Source organism: Trematomus bernacchii, unplaced genomic scaffold (genome assembly GCF_902827165.1).
Source record: "Trematomus bernacchii unplaced genomic scaffold, fTreBer1.1, whole genome shotgun sequence".
Taxonomy (NCBI): Eukaryota; Metazoa; Chordata; class Actinopteri; order Perciformes; family Nototheniidae; genus Trematomus; species Trematomus bernacchii.
Genome location: NW_022987582.1, coordinates 14,031,305 through 14,047,078, shown reverse-complemented (window position 1 = coordinate 14,047,078; position 15,774 = coordinate 14,031,305). Strand labels below are relative to the sequence as shown.

General features: G+C 41.2%; 1 protein-coding gene across 1 annotated transcript in view; it reads left to right on the top strand.

The window, feature by feature from the left end:
* LOC117480740 (furin-like protease kpc-1) overlaps nucleotides 1–15,231 on the top strand; it is a 188,891-nt gene extending 173,660 nt beyond the window's left edge. Inside the window, exons 17-20 of the mRNA XM_034128181.1 lie at nucleotides 3,607–3,727; nucleotides 9,616–9,785; nucleotides 13,846–13,923; nucleotides 14,532–15,231. Coding sequence (XP_033984072.1) covers nucleotides 3,607–3,727; nucleotides 9,616–9,785; nucleotides 13,846–13,923; nucleotides 14,532–14,774 — 612 coding nt within the window. The 3' untranslated portion in view covers nucleotides 14,775–15,231. The remainder of the gene's footprint in view (nucleotides 1–3,606; nucleotides 3,728–9,615; nucleotides 9,786–13,845; nucleotides 13,924–14,531) is intronic.
* The last annotated feature ends 543 nt before the right edge of the window (nucleotides 15,232–15,774 follow it).

Genomic DNA, 15,774 nt, shown 5'->3' with positions numbered 1-15,774 from the left:
TGTGTGTGTCTCCCAGCATGCAGCGGGGCCATGATGGCCCTGTTTTGGATGATTGATGTGTTGGAGGGATCAGCGAGGAGCCCAGGTTGGGCCTGAGCCTCAGTCTGACACACTGCTGCTTCCCTGCTGCTTTACATATGTAGACACAGCAAGACGCCCCCCCCCCTCCCCATCCCTCTCTGCATCCCGCTCTAATACAGCCAACACAGGTTCCTTTTTTTAAGGCTTTTATTTTGAAGCTTCTGTTCATTGCCCGAAAGTAACCATGTGCTAAAACAACAATGTTAATACCATATTCTGAGGGGCTAAGGGTAAAGTAATATTACTATATTATTTAAACTCCATTATTCTTAAAGCCAGGTGAGTTTGGTAGGGTAAGGATTGTATTTTAATGTAATGTAATGCCATTATACACACGTTTTATCCTGAGTTTCACTTGAGATTTTTATGAATGATATGTTTCCACCCTAAGAAAAATGACAATAATGTGAAAATAAAGTTTGCAGCTGCAGTGCAGAGATTTCAATTTACACATAGGGTATCAGCTGATTTTTAAAAGGGGATCGGTATTCTCTGCGTTCTTCTTTCTAAACTCCTCTCTCTTCTCAAGCTCATCCTCCATTGCTGGGTTTCACTTTCCTCTCCCTGACACTCACCCGTTCTGATATCCTGCCATCTCTCCCCCGTCACTAATCCCCCCTAACTCTCCTTTTTCTCTCTCTGGCTTTGAAATCCTTCCCCTCTCCCCTCTGTTCCTCTGCCTCTGCTAATCCTTTCATTTTCTTTGTCTCTCTTTTGTCTTAAAGTCAGTTTAATTTCTCCTTCCCTCATGCCCTGGAGTGCTCACGCTTTTTATTCCTCTATAGTTAAACATCATGCCACTAGTATACCATAAAAAGGATTTATGGCTGACTTCATCACCAAATATGACAATGTAATATTGTATTTCCTCACATAGAATTAGAATGTACATAAAGTAATATCATCCAAAAATGGTATTTATGCATTTCATGGTCAGGCGAGTATGTTAAAAATTACCTTCAGCTTAATTAAAAACAATCAGGCAACTCAAAATATTTTCCTCATGAGGTTTCCAAGTGACAGCGGGGTCGCAGCGCCATGGCGAGCGATGTCGACCCAGTAGAAAGGCATGCTGGGAGGCTGGCAGGCATGCGAGGCGTATCGATCCACCTGTAACATCCAGCTGTTTGTTTACCAACAACAAATCAATGCAGCGCTCAGCTGGGGGCCGCCATGCCTGGCCTCTGGTCTGCTGGGACACACACACTCATATATAGAATACACACACACACGAACGTTTGGCAGCTGCTCTGGTAGATGTAATAAGTTTCTATGACATTAGTCTGTTTTTGACTTGCTTTGGACTATAGGACGTTTTTCATTTTTTTTATGACATTACACGTTGAGTGCATAAACTGAATAAGCCAGTGACACTGATGTTTATTTCAAAAGATTAAGGATAATTTTCCACAAGCTTGTTAGTTCACCAAATTACTGGAGGTGATTCAAAACTGCTTGAGGGAGTCCTTCATCCCCAAAATGACCATTAATTACCTTGAATTCTGAACAAAGATTCTAAAGAACATGGAGGTCGATGTATAACAACAGCAAAACTATATTAAAACATCTGTTACGGAATTTCCAACAACTCGAGATGTATAATCCAAGTTTAATTTCACAGCATGAGACTTTTTATGCAAAAGTATTTTTAATATTAAGGTTTTGGTGGAATTGCATGTATTTGGCAAGACAACTCTGTTGTGTTTTGTTTTTTTATCATTGTATCAAATTCAAGTTTACACAGAGTTAGTCATTAATACAGAGGGGGAAAATATTCCTTTACGTTATCAGCTTTAAAGGCCGATATGATAGAAACGTATTCGGACAACTATGGCTCCATTACATTTTGATGTTATATTAATTTGTTCCAATTGTTTTAATCCGTGTGCCCTGCCTAATACATCTTTAGGCATTCAGAGGATATTTTTCAAAGTCTCGAGTCAGAAAGCAAAGTTAAAGTGAGGTCACAACTCGGTGGTTAAAAGTCAAGGTCACTGTTACCTTAATAATTCCATAACCATAACCATAATTCTAATGTTCATGTGATAATGACAACAACTTCACATGTCCAATAAGATGAACTGTAAACCTGGAGGCATACAACCACAGGGCGGTAATTCTAGTGTAGTCTACTGTAAAGTCATCAGATTTATGACTCGAGCTTAACTCAAACCTGAGGGAAATGACTCGAGTCCACACCTCTGCAATAACGCCTGGATCAAACTAAATGATATCAGCCCCGGGAGGCAGGAATAAAAATGAGCATCGGGCATGACAATTGCTCGCTTTATCTGGTGTTACGTGTCAGGTGGAAGACAGACGAGCCAGCATCTGGGACGCTTCACTTGCCACATACATCAGTACTTATAGCTGAAGATAGTTTGTAATGCCTGTCCCTAGATGAGATTTTATAAAAACACACAAAGGGAAAAGACATACAGTTGTAGAAAACACAAACAGCGATTAAATAAAGTTAGAAAACTTAATGACAAGCACCATATCATATATGGCTAAAAGCTGGGCCCAGTCATGATGTCATGATCAAGTGTGACTTTTGTAAGTAAAAAAACAACCACAGAAAGACACATGCTTTTTTCAGGTTCATCATTGTATTTTATGTCTCTCCTGTGACATGTTTACACGCTTTATTCAAAAGCTTTTTATTTTTCTCATACTGCCTGTGCTGCAGCACCTCTTTTCACCCTCTGTCTGAAACCAGAGCCCAGTCTGCTCTGATTGGTTAGCTGGCCGGCTCTGTTGTGATTGGTCAACAGCTTGGAGAAGTCCTGGCCCTTGGCCTATCACTTCCAATGTGTTGGAGCGCTAGCCAATAGAAGCACCAGTCTTACGTAGTGATGTCACGGAAATAAACAAAGGAGTCCAATCGAGGCGTTGTAGGACATTTTAGCCTTTGAAGACCATTTACATGCACAAAACATGCATTTATAATCTGAGGAGTCTCGTTATTTCATTTGTATGCATGGATTTAAGATAATTAAGTTTCATTTCAAATCTCAACATTTTGCTTCTTAATATTATGGGGGCAGTGCAAGTAGGCATAATTTGCCAATGTTTGATTGTTGTGGATGCAGTTTTGATCAAGAAGTGGTTCAGGAGATAAAGTGATTGTCCACCAATCGTAAGGTTGGCGGTTCTATCCCCTGCCAATGCAGTAGACATGTCAAAGTATCTTTGGCCAAAGGCTGTTTGAATATGTGTGAATGTTAGTCTGTGCCATCGCTGTATGAATGTATTGGTGAATGTTGAGTTGTGTGTTATTTTAAAGTGTTTTGAGTTGTTGCAAAGGCTAGAAAAGCACTAAATAAATGCAATCCATTTACTTTGGCTGTGCATTGGCATGAAGCAGAGCCATATGTATGTTAGAGAGTCTAGTGATGTAGTCATGTACTACATCAGTGGTATATTCCAACTTTCTCCCCATGAATTCAGTCCACTAAAGTACGTTTTCCTATTGAATCAGGGTTGTTGGTGAAATGATGGCCTTGTTGTTGTGTTTGTTTCCAGGTGACTGACCACAGAGGCACAGTGTTGAGCTGCAGTCGACCGAGTGACGAAGCATCCGGAGCTCTGCTACGTGTTACACTCATCCTCTACGGAACCTACCACCCACACAGGGCCGTGCACGGTATGTGAGAGTGTGCTTTAAACACATGCCGACTGAGGAGAGAATGGAAGCAGGCGGGGTTACTGCAACATGTTCTGAGTGTACTTCTGAAAAGCAACACCTAAATTAATTGATGCATTAGTTAGTTAAAAAAGCAGAAAATCATTTAAAAAGTCATTTAAAGAGACATTTCAGTAACACTTTCTATGACACCCACTTCCTATGATGCTTATATGTATCATTAGCTGCTTAAAGAACCATCTTATTATAAGCACTCATAAATAATCATGTTGTTTTATAATACATTATCAAGCTACATAATAATATTGTCCTCTTGCATTATTATAATGTAATATAATGTGATTATAAGTCACTATAAAGTTCTCACCGTTTGCTTTATTTTTAAGTTTTTTTGTTTGTTTCTTGTACACATGTTATGTGTAGATTTTATTAATTGTATTTGAACCTTTACTTACGTTTAGTAACTTTAAATCATTTAAAATGCTTTTATGATGTTTTATGGGTATTGTTACAAATCATTATGAATATGTATGAGTAAATAGTGACTGCATTTGAGACGACTCAAAGTGCTGAAACATTTATACAGTGCTATAAAAGATGCATTATAAGTATTTTACGAATGTATTATGGACAAACGGACATAGAAAGTGTTACCAAACAATGTCAAATGTTTTTTAAATCCACAAGTACAGAACAAAGACTTCCTCACCCTCCAATCACACCTCCACCTGCCACCCCTGCTTCCTGGGTGGAGGCGGTGTAGTCAGAGGAAGTAAGTCAGGCCACTGACCACTGAGACTGTGATGTGTAATTACAGCCTGACCCCTTGGCTGCCCCTCCCCCTCCTCCACGGTGTGTCAGCTCCCCGGTGCCCACAACCTCCACACACACACACACACACACACACACACACACACACACACACACACACACACACACACACCTCGTTAGCCACACCGACACGGCCACAGCATCGTCCTCCGTGTCCCTGTTGGGGGTTTTAGGGTTGTTAGAATCAGCGAGGCATGCTGGGAAAGAGACTCTGAACCAGACCTTCCTGTTGATCTCTGTCGACGGGGGTTCCCGCCGGTCAAGAAGGTCCTGGAATATCATGGCATTTTTGAAAGATAGTTAAGACAAGTCAAGGACCTTAATAGAATTGTAACATTCTTCAGATTTTTTGCCCAACTTTATTAAAAACCAGAGTACAGGGAAGTAAGGACAAATGTATTTTGGACACTAAGAAACCTGGAAAGAGACGGAAAAGGTCATGAACCTTCAGTGGGAACCATTTATGTGTGTGTGTGTGTGTGTGTGTGTGTGTGTGTGTGTGTGTGTGTGTGTGTGTGTGTGTGTGTGTGTGTGTGTGTGTGTGTGTGTGTGTGTGTGTGTGTGTGTGTGTGTGTGTGTGTGTGTGTGTGTGTGTGTGTGTGTGTGTGTGTGTCTCGTCTCTTTCTGTCAAGATGCTGATCTCTCTGTTGAGAAATCAATGGCTCCCCCTCCTCCTCCTCTCCCTCTCTCTCCATCCATCCATGTTTCCCTCCCCGTGCTCCTGGATCTAACCCAAGTTCAAGCTGTTAGTCAATCTGCTGTCCGCACACACACACACACACACACACACACACACACACACACACACACACACACACACACACACACACACACACACACACACTGTTCATTCACAGGTTTCCTACAGTGTTGCTATTTCTCAATCTTTTCCCCAATGACATCATTCTGTAGTAGTTTGCCTGCTCTGAACTTCACCCACATTACAATTTCAAAACAACTGCTAGGACGATTATACTGAATGCTGTTTTGTATATTAATGGAATGCTTTGAAATGTTAGGAAATATAATTATTCCACATTATTTTATTTTGTTTGCCAAGATTTAGATGCGGAGATTGAAAGCAACCTGTAAGCTAAATATTAAGTTAGAGCAAAAATGTTGGACAGACCAACGCCCTCTGTTATGCTAAGCTAAGCTAACTTCATCCTAGCTCTAGCATCATATTTGCTAGATGTTTGCTAAAAAGTGAAAGGAAGATACCTCCCTTTTGATGAAATCAGGAGAAATCTACAGAAGCAATTAGACAACGTTAGTAGTATAAACACCGAAATTAGTTTTCCAAAAATGTTTTCCTTTGGTCAGAAGAGAAGACTTGTCTTGAAGCTAAATGGCCCAAAATCTTCAAATTAAACCTTACATTAAAAACTTTTTTTCTGGCTGTAGTGTCTGCCCTTAAATTATGTTTTTATCGTCTTCTTTGATTTTGAGTTTACACTGTTAACAAACTAGAATTTAATTACATTAGCTTTGAAATGGTTCACACTTCCTGTCACTAAAGCAACAGGAAGTGTGTTTCATTCCATACCATTTGCTCCCCTTTTAATGATCAACCTTCTCTTATAGGGCATCTTTGGTAAAGCCAACTGCATTTTCTAGGACAGAAACTTTGATGTCATTTATACTGAAGTGGATATGTTTTCATGTAATTGCAGTCCATTTATATTGTTCTCTTCTCAATCTATTGTTAATGTCAGCTAGCCAGCACCACATGGTGAGCTGTATGCTCCTGATGTGTAGGAGAAAGCTGTGTGTGTTGGTGTGTGTTTCTCTGCGTCTGTGTGTGTGCCCGTCCCTGTTTGTGTTTGTTTGGTGGCTATACAGCATGTGAAGGCAAATTGCTGTGATTATGTGGCAGTAATTGAACAGGGATGGTGTGTTTAATTGAGTTGTTGTTTCCTGATGTTTCTCTGTAGTAGCAGGAGCCGCCGCGCTGACAGGTGCCTCGTCTCGGCTCCCTGAGAAGAGAGGCTTTTTTATGTATACCGTCACATAGGCTTTGTTGTGTCTTTTTGAGCAGTGTTTCTGTGTGTTTTGGCTTAATGGTGTTTGTTTGGTTGAAGGATGTGCGTGTGAGTCTCAGCAGATTGAGGGAAGCGTGGGGTTTGTGAGAGTGTTCTTCACAAAGTAATATTTTTGATATGGCTGTAAATGCGTATTTATAGTCTAAAAGGTTTGTGTTTGTGAATGTCTACCTGTCAAAGTACCCGTTAAAGAATGTATGTATACACAGGTTTACTTGTGTATACAGTATGTCAATGGGCCTCATGCTGCACAGCCTTTTACATTTCTCTTGTTTGATATTTTCTTACATTTTCTGGTAAGACAAAAATAAGAGAAGTCAACCAGATGCATCAAACATTTTAACCATCAAATCTTCTCATACCCAGGTGTATTGAAGGATGAATCCATCTTCATCATATCAGAGGCTGAGTTTTTTTAAGGGGCCGTATTCTAATTGTATTCAGTGCCTCTACTGTGACATGTTTACATGCTTAAATGTTCATAAGGTCTTTCATTTCCTCATATTGCCTGTGATTCAGCACCTCTTTCACCCTCTGTCTGAAACCAGAGCCCAGTTTGCTCTGATTGGTTAGCTGGCCGTATCTGTTGTGATTGGTCAACCGCTTAGGGATGTCCCGCCTCTTAGACTATCACGTACAATGTGTTGGAGTGCTAGCCAATAGAAGCCCGAGTGTTACATAGTGATATCATTATGTTACTGAAGTAAACAAAGGAGTCCAATGGAGGAGTTTCAGGCAGGGGGAGTGTGTGGGAGAGAAACTTTGGGATGTTAGCCTTTTTAGACCATTTACATGCACAACAACGTATTTAACAAACTACAGGAAAGGGAAAACCCAAGAACGCATTATAGGGCCTCTTTAATATTAGCGTATAGGACACGGCCCCTAAACACTATATATGGGCAGGTGTTGTGCCGTGTGCAAATAATCTGGCACTTGCCCAAGATTTTTAGGGATGCCAACAAAAAAGGCTGAAAGAAGGACAACTTGAATAGTAGTGAAGTCAAGGTTTTGTTAAATAAACTCAAACAGAATAAACATATGTTTTCCAGAAACATATGTTTGGAAGGGTTTGTATTGTTTTAATTGGCATCAATGGACCAATAGTGTGTCTAATGGACACTCGTTGAATTATCCAATTATTATAACCACTCGACAACAACTTTTTTTTGTTTTTTTTTAAAAAACAATTTGTGGACTCTAAACACAAGATGTTATGGGATAGGAGAGAGGGCTCTCCACCACTCGTAACATTTTCTTTTAACTGGGAGAAGAGAACACAATAATTACTTTATTGAATTCTGAAAATATGACAAAATAGTAAAGAATTGATACAAATAAGAGATACTTTGTTATTATATTGCATCCTGCATGATGCCCACTTGTTTTATATACAGTATGCAATGGACTATTCATTATTCCCTTTGTGTTTTATTAACATACTTACACACACACTTACATTTCAGTGTGTGTGTTTGTGTGTGTAAATGTGGCTTTATCTGATCGGCCTCCTGGGTTCTATGGCCCAAATCAAAAAGGTAGGAAACATCAATTTCACCATCCCGTCTCCTCCACTTCCTCCTCCCCCCTCTCCTCCTCTCTCCTTGCACAGTTTCTCCTCCCCCCTAGCTCCTCACTTCTCTTCTCTCCTTCTTTTCCTCGTCTCCTCCTGTCCTGCTCTCTGCCGAGCTGTGATTATGTTCCTCCTCTAAGCACCAATGATCTAAAGGCTTCAGCATGTGTGTGTGTGTGTGTGTGTGTGTGTGTGTGTGTGTGTGTGTGTGTGTGTGTGTGTGTGTGTGTGTGTGTGTGTGTGTGTGTGTGTGTGTGTGTGTGTGTGTGTGCGTGTGTGCGTGTGTGCGTGTGTTTGGTGACTGGTTGGTGATCTGAGCAGCCCGTCTCTGCACATTGTGCGGCGCAATTCACGGACGACGTCTCCAGATGAATGCCTCCATTCATAATTACAGCCTCTCCATTAGCTGCAGCCCTCGCCGCCTTGTTGTTGTCTTTTCTTCTTCCCTGCAACAAAAAAAAGCAATTAAAGCAGGACAAAAACAAGCTGGAACACAGGCAGTGTACCTGGAACAGAAAAAAGAACTGCGAGAGAAGGGGTGTGGGAGTGGGAGTGAGGGGCGGTGATTCTTCAGTCGGGGTTCACACTGCACACTATCTCCGTTTTATTCTTGAGAAAATCCTCCAGGATTTATTTGAACATTCACGCATGAATGCAATCTCCTCATACAACTACTCAGTGTCGGATTTATATTTTTGATTTTCCTGTTGTACTCTGTCTTACGGTTCCTTTCTTAAAAGGATCAGATTGCTTCAGAAGTGTAGAAAGCTGAGGGAAACCCCTCCAAAGTGAGGGCAGTTTGGTGATGATGTTCTTGAAGGAAATAGGATTAAATTAGATTTATGGTTAAGATAAGGTCACTTGTTTGACTTTTATTTTCCTTTTTTCACTCCACTGAAAGTGAAGCACAAAGAGGACATTCCAGCAGTTCCAGTTTCAAGACTTTCAATCAAATTGTGACAAATGAACAGCTGGTTGAAAAGGGTGCATTTTGTATGACAAATCTACTTATTTACCAAAGATTAGATTAGATTAGATTCAACCTTATTGTCATTGCACAAGTACTAAGACAACGTGAAGTGCGAGTGTAACATAGTGATGTCACTATGTTCCTGAAGTAAACAAAGGAGTCCAATTGAGGCGTTTCAGGCAGGGGGGGAGTGTGTGGGAAGGAAACTCTCCCTTTGCAGACCATTTACCTGCATAAATACCTTTTTAACAAACAGCAAACGGAAAACCCTAAAGAGCAGAATAGGGCCTCTTTAATCATGAAAAGTGAGCTTAAAGCTTCACCTCTTTAATTGTTGTACTACTCCAAGCTTATAAATATTTTTAGATACCTTAATTTAACTTTACATTTTGGATGAAAACGTAGCTACTGATTCAAACAGTGTCATGCACCACTTTAAAAGTTCTTCAAAGCTTCTCTTCTCCTGCTTCAGAGGGACCCCTGCAGGGTGTTGTGTCCATGGGGTCACGTCACCCCGTCCCACACAGGGGGCTTCAACATGGGGACCGCTACCAAACTCTGGAGCTGATTGAATGGATCCACCAGATGGAGAGAGGCAGGAAGATACGGGCCGCTGACATCACTCTCCCAGCCAGACACAAGGTACAGTACTGTACACAGAGCGGGAACCCACATGTTTCACACACTGTGATTTACTGTTCCAATAAATCACTGGCGCCGCCTAATTTCCTATGGATTTCAATTTCCCCCTGGACATATCTGCATTGATCAACTTCAGGTGTGAAGATGTGCCAGGCGTCGCTCACTGTGACACTGAGGAATTGCTCGCAGACCTCTGCCATGTGTGTGTGTGTACAACAGTGGGATGTGTGCACACGCAGCATTTCTGTTCAACGCAGAGGCTTTAGGATACAAATCCTTGAGTAATAACATCTGAACATGTCAGAATCATACAGACAGATGAATAGGGAAATTGTTATTCTGATCATATCTGCTCGTACTCTGAGTGTAGGCCTGATATGAGGAATAATTAAATATCATTCTGGCTTGACCAACAGTTGCTACTGTGGAAATAAGAGCAGGGTATAACTTCTCTTTTATATTAAGGGAAAGGTTGTGGTCTCCTCAATAGGGATTGATCGATATTTTGCATATTGCTAAAGCTGATACAGATAAATAGACATTTTTTAAACCCTTATTTCAGATAAAACTCTCTAAAAGTAGAATAACTTCTTCAACTAAGGCTAATGAAGAACATACCATATTTATTCATATGTAATCTGTTCAAGCAATGCTGAAGAATGTATCTGACTTTAACAGGCTTCTTCGAATGGACAAGCGGGGCGAATATGACCTGTTTCACAAGATGTGAAACAATGTTTTCTCTGTTATTATAATTCTAATGGTGAAGGAATGTACTATGGCTCTTCCTCACATGGCCTACACTTAACAATCATCACAAGTAGCAACTTTGCTGTACATTAAGGACACTTCAAAAAACTCTAAATTGCAATCATATTTGTTATTTGAATCGGCTTTTTTTAAACGTTGTGTGGCGTGTGTAGTTCATCTGATCAGCCTTTCAAATCTGAGGAGAGGGTATTTTTTGGCTGAAGCTGGTGTTTCAATTTAAATATATACGGTGGCCGTGCACCAACAAAAACATTTCTTGCAACATGTTTTATTTATGATGTGTTGTGAAGTTGGTGAAGATGTTGCATATGTATGTATGTGTGTGTGTGTGTGTGTGTGTGTGTGTGTGTGTGTGTGTGTGTGTGTGTGTGTGTGTGTGTGTGTGTGTGCGTGCGTGCGTGCGTGCGTGCGTGCGTGCGTGCGTGCGTGCGTGCGTGCGTGCGTGCGTGCGTGCGTGCGTGCGTGCGTGCGTGCGTGCGTGCGTGCGTGCGTGCGTGCGTGCGGTGCGTGCGTGTGTGTGTTGCTGCCTGACATGTCCTTGCAGGGGAACACGCTCCGCGGGCCTGTAGATGAGTTTTGAGCCGGTTTTATAGGAGGAAACAACGAGGCCTGACAACGTCTTTACCCCGAGTTCCTCCCCTAGAGGCAGATCTGAATGGATCGTAGAGGCAAGGAGGAGAAATAAATTGGAGAAAAGGATAAATCGATGCTTGGCGGAGAGGCAAACAGACCTTCCAACCCCCGGCCCAGACACACACACACACACACACATACAAACACACACACACACACACACACACACAAGTACCACGGTGTGGCTTTTTCTTTTTCTTCCTTGGGCTGTATTGGATTGGTATGCAGAGCCGAGGAGAGAGACGCTCAGAAAAAGACTTGGCCTACAAATGATGTCCTTTGTTTGATCCACTAGGTTGGGGGGGGGGGGGGGGTTTGTGGGTTTGTGGGTTTGTGGATGGGGAGGGTCGTCCCACAGAGACGGTGGAAGGGCTGGGAAACAAACATCTCTGTCTGTGAGCCTCTCTCCCCCTCACTTACAGCCTCTCATCGGAGGGGGAGAGAGATCAGCTGCTGTCACCTGTTTCTGCTGATGGCTAGAGGACAGAGAGGATGTGGTGGAGGCGTCAGCACTATATGCTAAATCTGCCAATCTGCAGGATATTAACGCTTTATTACCACTTGAGTCTTTTGGCTTTTTGTAGTTTTGGTCACCATTTCTATGGGTGAGAAATAAAACTGTGCTTCCTGAGGTAATTGCTGAGATATGGGAACATAGTGACATCAGTAAAAACCGAGCAAATCTGACAGTCTAAACTACAAAAATACTTCTTAGATTTTTCTTGACGGCTATTTCAGGCCTCTTGCAACAGCATTGTTGTAGTCTAATCCTAGATTCCTATAACTTTGACAAAAAATGTACGTCTAGTCAGATTCCTATTCAAATGATCTTATCAGACTTAATGTAAAACGCTAATTTCAACCGAACTGTTCATGAGGAAGTGCATTTCCATGTTTAATCATTATAATCAATGCTTTATTAGGCTGCCTGTTCAACTACGTTTTTGAGGAAGCTTAATTCCATATGAGCTATAGATAAAAGCTCTATGAATGTCTGTTGTCGGTCCACTCGGGAAAGGATTGCCAAAACATGTTTTACAATGCAGTCGCTTTAGTTCTTAGCTACTTGAAATATATTGTAAGAACGACTCATTGTGTTAGGAGCTGATTATGAGATGTTGTGGTGATCATGTTAAATCTTACTGAACAACAACGTGTTAGCATTGTCTTTTGGAGCATTTAAGCATGTCGACGTTAGCATTTAGCTCAAAGCAATTTGAATCATTTTTGCATGATTTTGGAAACATAATTAGACTTTAAACTCACCCAGGCTAGGACATTAATGTATAATTCCTATTTTAGAAGTGTTTTACCCTGTGGAGACAAGCTGTAGGCTACTACATGACTCATACAACATGTACTACAGTTCATACAAGTGGTTCTTCAGACCAATTTTAATCTCAAAACTGATTTTTAAATGCGATAAAATCAAAACTGCAACATAAACTCTAATTACTAATGCTCCAGTTTTTGCACCATCACTGCTCACTCCACTCCAACACAATATTTATATTTCTCATACTTCGGAGTCATACACTATTCTCAGCTCTTCACCAACGACAGCATACGATGCCATTTATTTTAGCTTGGGAGTTCTCTTTTTGCTTCATGTCTTTTTATAGTTTTGCTGTTCATACTGTGCTTCTATTTTCATGAATGCTGTGAGAAATAATTGAAAGTGCCGTGTATGGTGCCGTCTGTTTATGCGCTCCCACTTCCTCATGCCTTGTAAATACTGTATTAGTGAAGCCCCCGCTGTACGCTGCCGGCTCGGGTTTCCTCACAACTCAGACACGTCAACACTCACTGGAAACTTGAGCCAAGATCAAATCGTAACCAGATTCTGAAACGTCGCTCCCTCGGATAGAGCCAGTTTTCGATTGACTACAAATGTAGCTTTTGGTCCCTGTCTTTTTCCCTTAAGAAAACAGGGTTTCATCACATTTCTTCTGGTGATTACTCTTTTTTTTACTCACAACATCCATAAGGAGGGGGAAAGGATGTCAAAGGAGTCACAACCCCTGCTGCAAGTGGCGCTGGTGTGAAGTGCAACAGACGGAGGACCTCGAGGAGTCTTAACTAGAACTAATAATGTTCCACAAGAACTATAAATACATCACGGCATATTAGAATAAGATCAAAGGGCCACTGCACATATTTTACACATTTATGTAAACTCATTCACTAGTGATAGGATGTACCACTCAGCCATGCAAACTGTTGCTGTAATCTCCTCTGGAGGAGGAAATGATGATGTTATGAGGTTTGGAATAAAGATGTCCACTTCATTTAACAGAAAGATGATGTTACAAACAGATAAACTGGGGGGCATTGAGTCTGTTGTATGAAGGACTGTATTGGCTGCATTATGGGTGACGTAGTACTCAGCGTTTATAGAGCTTGCACTCTTACTATGTTATAAAAGTTAGCTTATATTTGCCTCTGTAACTTAAATTTTAACTATTCTTTAAAAAATCTGTCTCTTGTGAGTCCCCTAACTTAATTACTGTTGAATGGAAAACCTTTTTTTTTCACCTTTGACTTTCATTTTAAATGACTCTTGAAATAATTAAAACATTTTGAAGAACATTTGATCTGTCGCTATACCCTTTGTTATTGTTTATTTGTCATTAACACCAAATATCTGTTCCAACAGATGTTGAAGATTTCTGGAGACTTAGCGTTGGAGGAGCAGACCCTCAAAAAGCCCCTGACGTCCAGTAAGGCTCTCCAGGTAAGCTGCAGCACCATACATCGAGATACTGGCTAGCTGCCCTACAGAAGATTGGTACAAATTAATGCAGCTTTCTTCTTACCATTTTTGTGGGAATATTAGGAGGTGCTTCATGACTTTTTACATCATTTATTGTTACTTTTATCGAGCCAGATTTGTAATGCAAAAAGTATAACAATGTTTTAGTTCAAGCTTCTGTATTGGGATATTTGTAGGTATTTCTTTGTCTTATGGGATAGCTTACTAAGTTCGGATCAACAGAAATGGGCTTTAAGAAATGTTCCCCGGCATTTTTCTAAATGTTACAGACACAAAGATGTATCAATGAATTTTGTAAATAATAAGATCAGCTGATGTTCAACTGGCAACTATTTTGATCATGAATTACCATCAAATTAATCATGTTTTACCGGATAACCGCAGATATTGCAGTTTTTCAGCCTCTCAAGGATGAACATTTCCTGCTTTCGTATTAAGCGGAGTATTTTTCAGTTTTAGACTTATTAAGTAGTTATAGTTGTAGCCTTAGTGGCTTTGACTGCATGTTTCCAAGTGTATTTCCTATCAGTTAAGTTTTCTTATGTCATACACTCATGTGTATCCAACAGTTACATCAGACAGATGAGGCACAGAAGTCTTCCACGGGGTCACGACCTTCTGATGTGAAGGAGCTTCATGAGACAAAGACCATCATGGAGAATTTGGATCGAGTGAAAAGGTCCTTACCCTTACGGACTCTCCGGGATATCACCAACACTCTTCAGATCCAGGAGGAGCAGCAAGACGGGGGTGGGGGGGGGGCTCAAGGCAGCCTGCGGGAAAATGAAGAAACAAACATGACTCACAGTTAAATAAAGACTGTTGGAGCAAGCCAATTGATCATGAATCAATTCCATGTACAGCACTTTGACCGTGGCCTCAGTGTCGGCACGGATTATTTATTGTGGATTCCTATCTTGGCTTTAAAACTCAATCCCTCCCCAACAGAAACACACACAGACGTACAAATCGTTCCCCAAAAAAACAAATAGTCTCAGGAGCAGCTCTCATGAGCTTTGGGATGTTGCAAAGGTTAGAGAAAGATATGTTTGTCTTTTTCCACTTCATTGAAGGGTGAACTCAGCTCAGCGCAATAAGAAATGGATTACCCATTCATTAAAGGGGCTGTGTCACTCCTCATTGAGTTGGACAAATAGCAAATTAATTTCTAAGCGCCTAATTTCTCTCTGTTCTCCGCTGAATTTCCGATAGCGTCGAATTGCCGATCACAGCATGTGAACTCCCTCAACTTTTTATCAATTCATTAAAAATGTGCCACAGCGGAGGAAACTCTCTCTCTCATTGCTGCATGCTTCTTTCACCAGCACAACACAAACACAAATCAACCCAAGTGTTTAATTGAAATTAGGATTCGAAAGACACCCATAACAATTACAGAACAAAAAGTTACTTTGGTGCAATTTTAAACTTTTTTCCCACTGCATCTCAAACACAGAGATGTTTCCCCCAGTCAAGTGTAGGTCTGTAGGTTATGGTGTTTTGTAAAGTATAGCAGTATTGACAGGGCGGTATTGATGTTTCAATTAGAGCAGCGTTACATAGTGCCGCAGCATGGTAACACGGTGCGTCTCCTGCCATCTGCTCTGCTCTGCGTCTGACGAACGAGGCACGTGGGGCTAATCGAGCCGCACATGAGCAATGGGGCCGCGAGATCTATCACACACACACATCTTACATACGCACGTCCTTATGCAGAAAAATGGGTGGATGAGAGGAGGGGGGGGGGGGGGTGAGGGAGAGCTCCTCAGCCCTGCTGTTTAAACAGCCTTCAGAAAAAGCCTGTGATTCCTC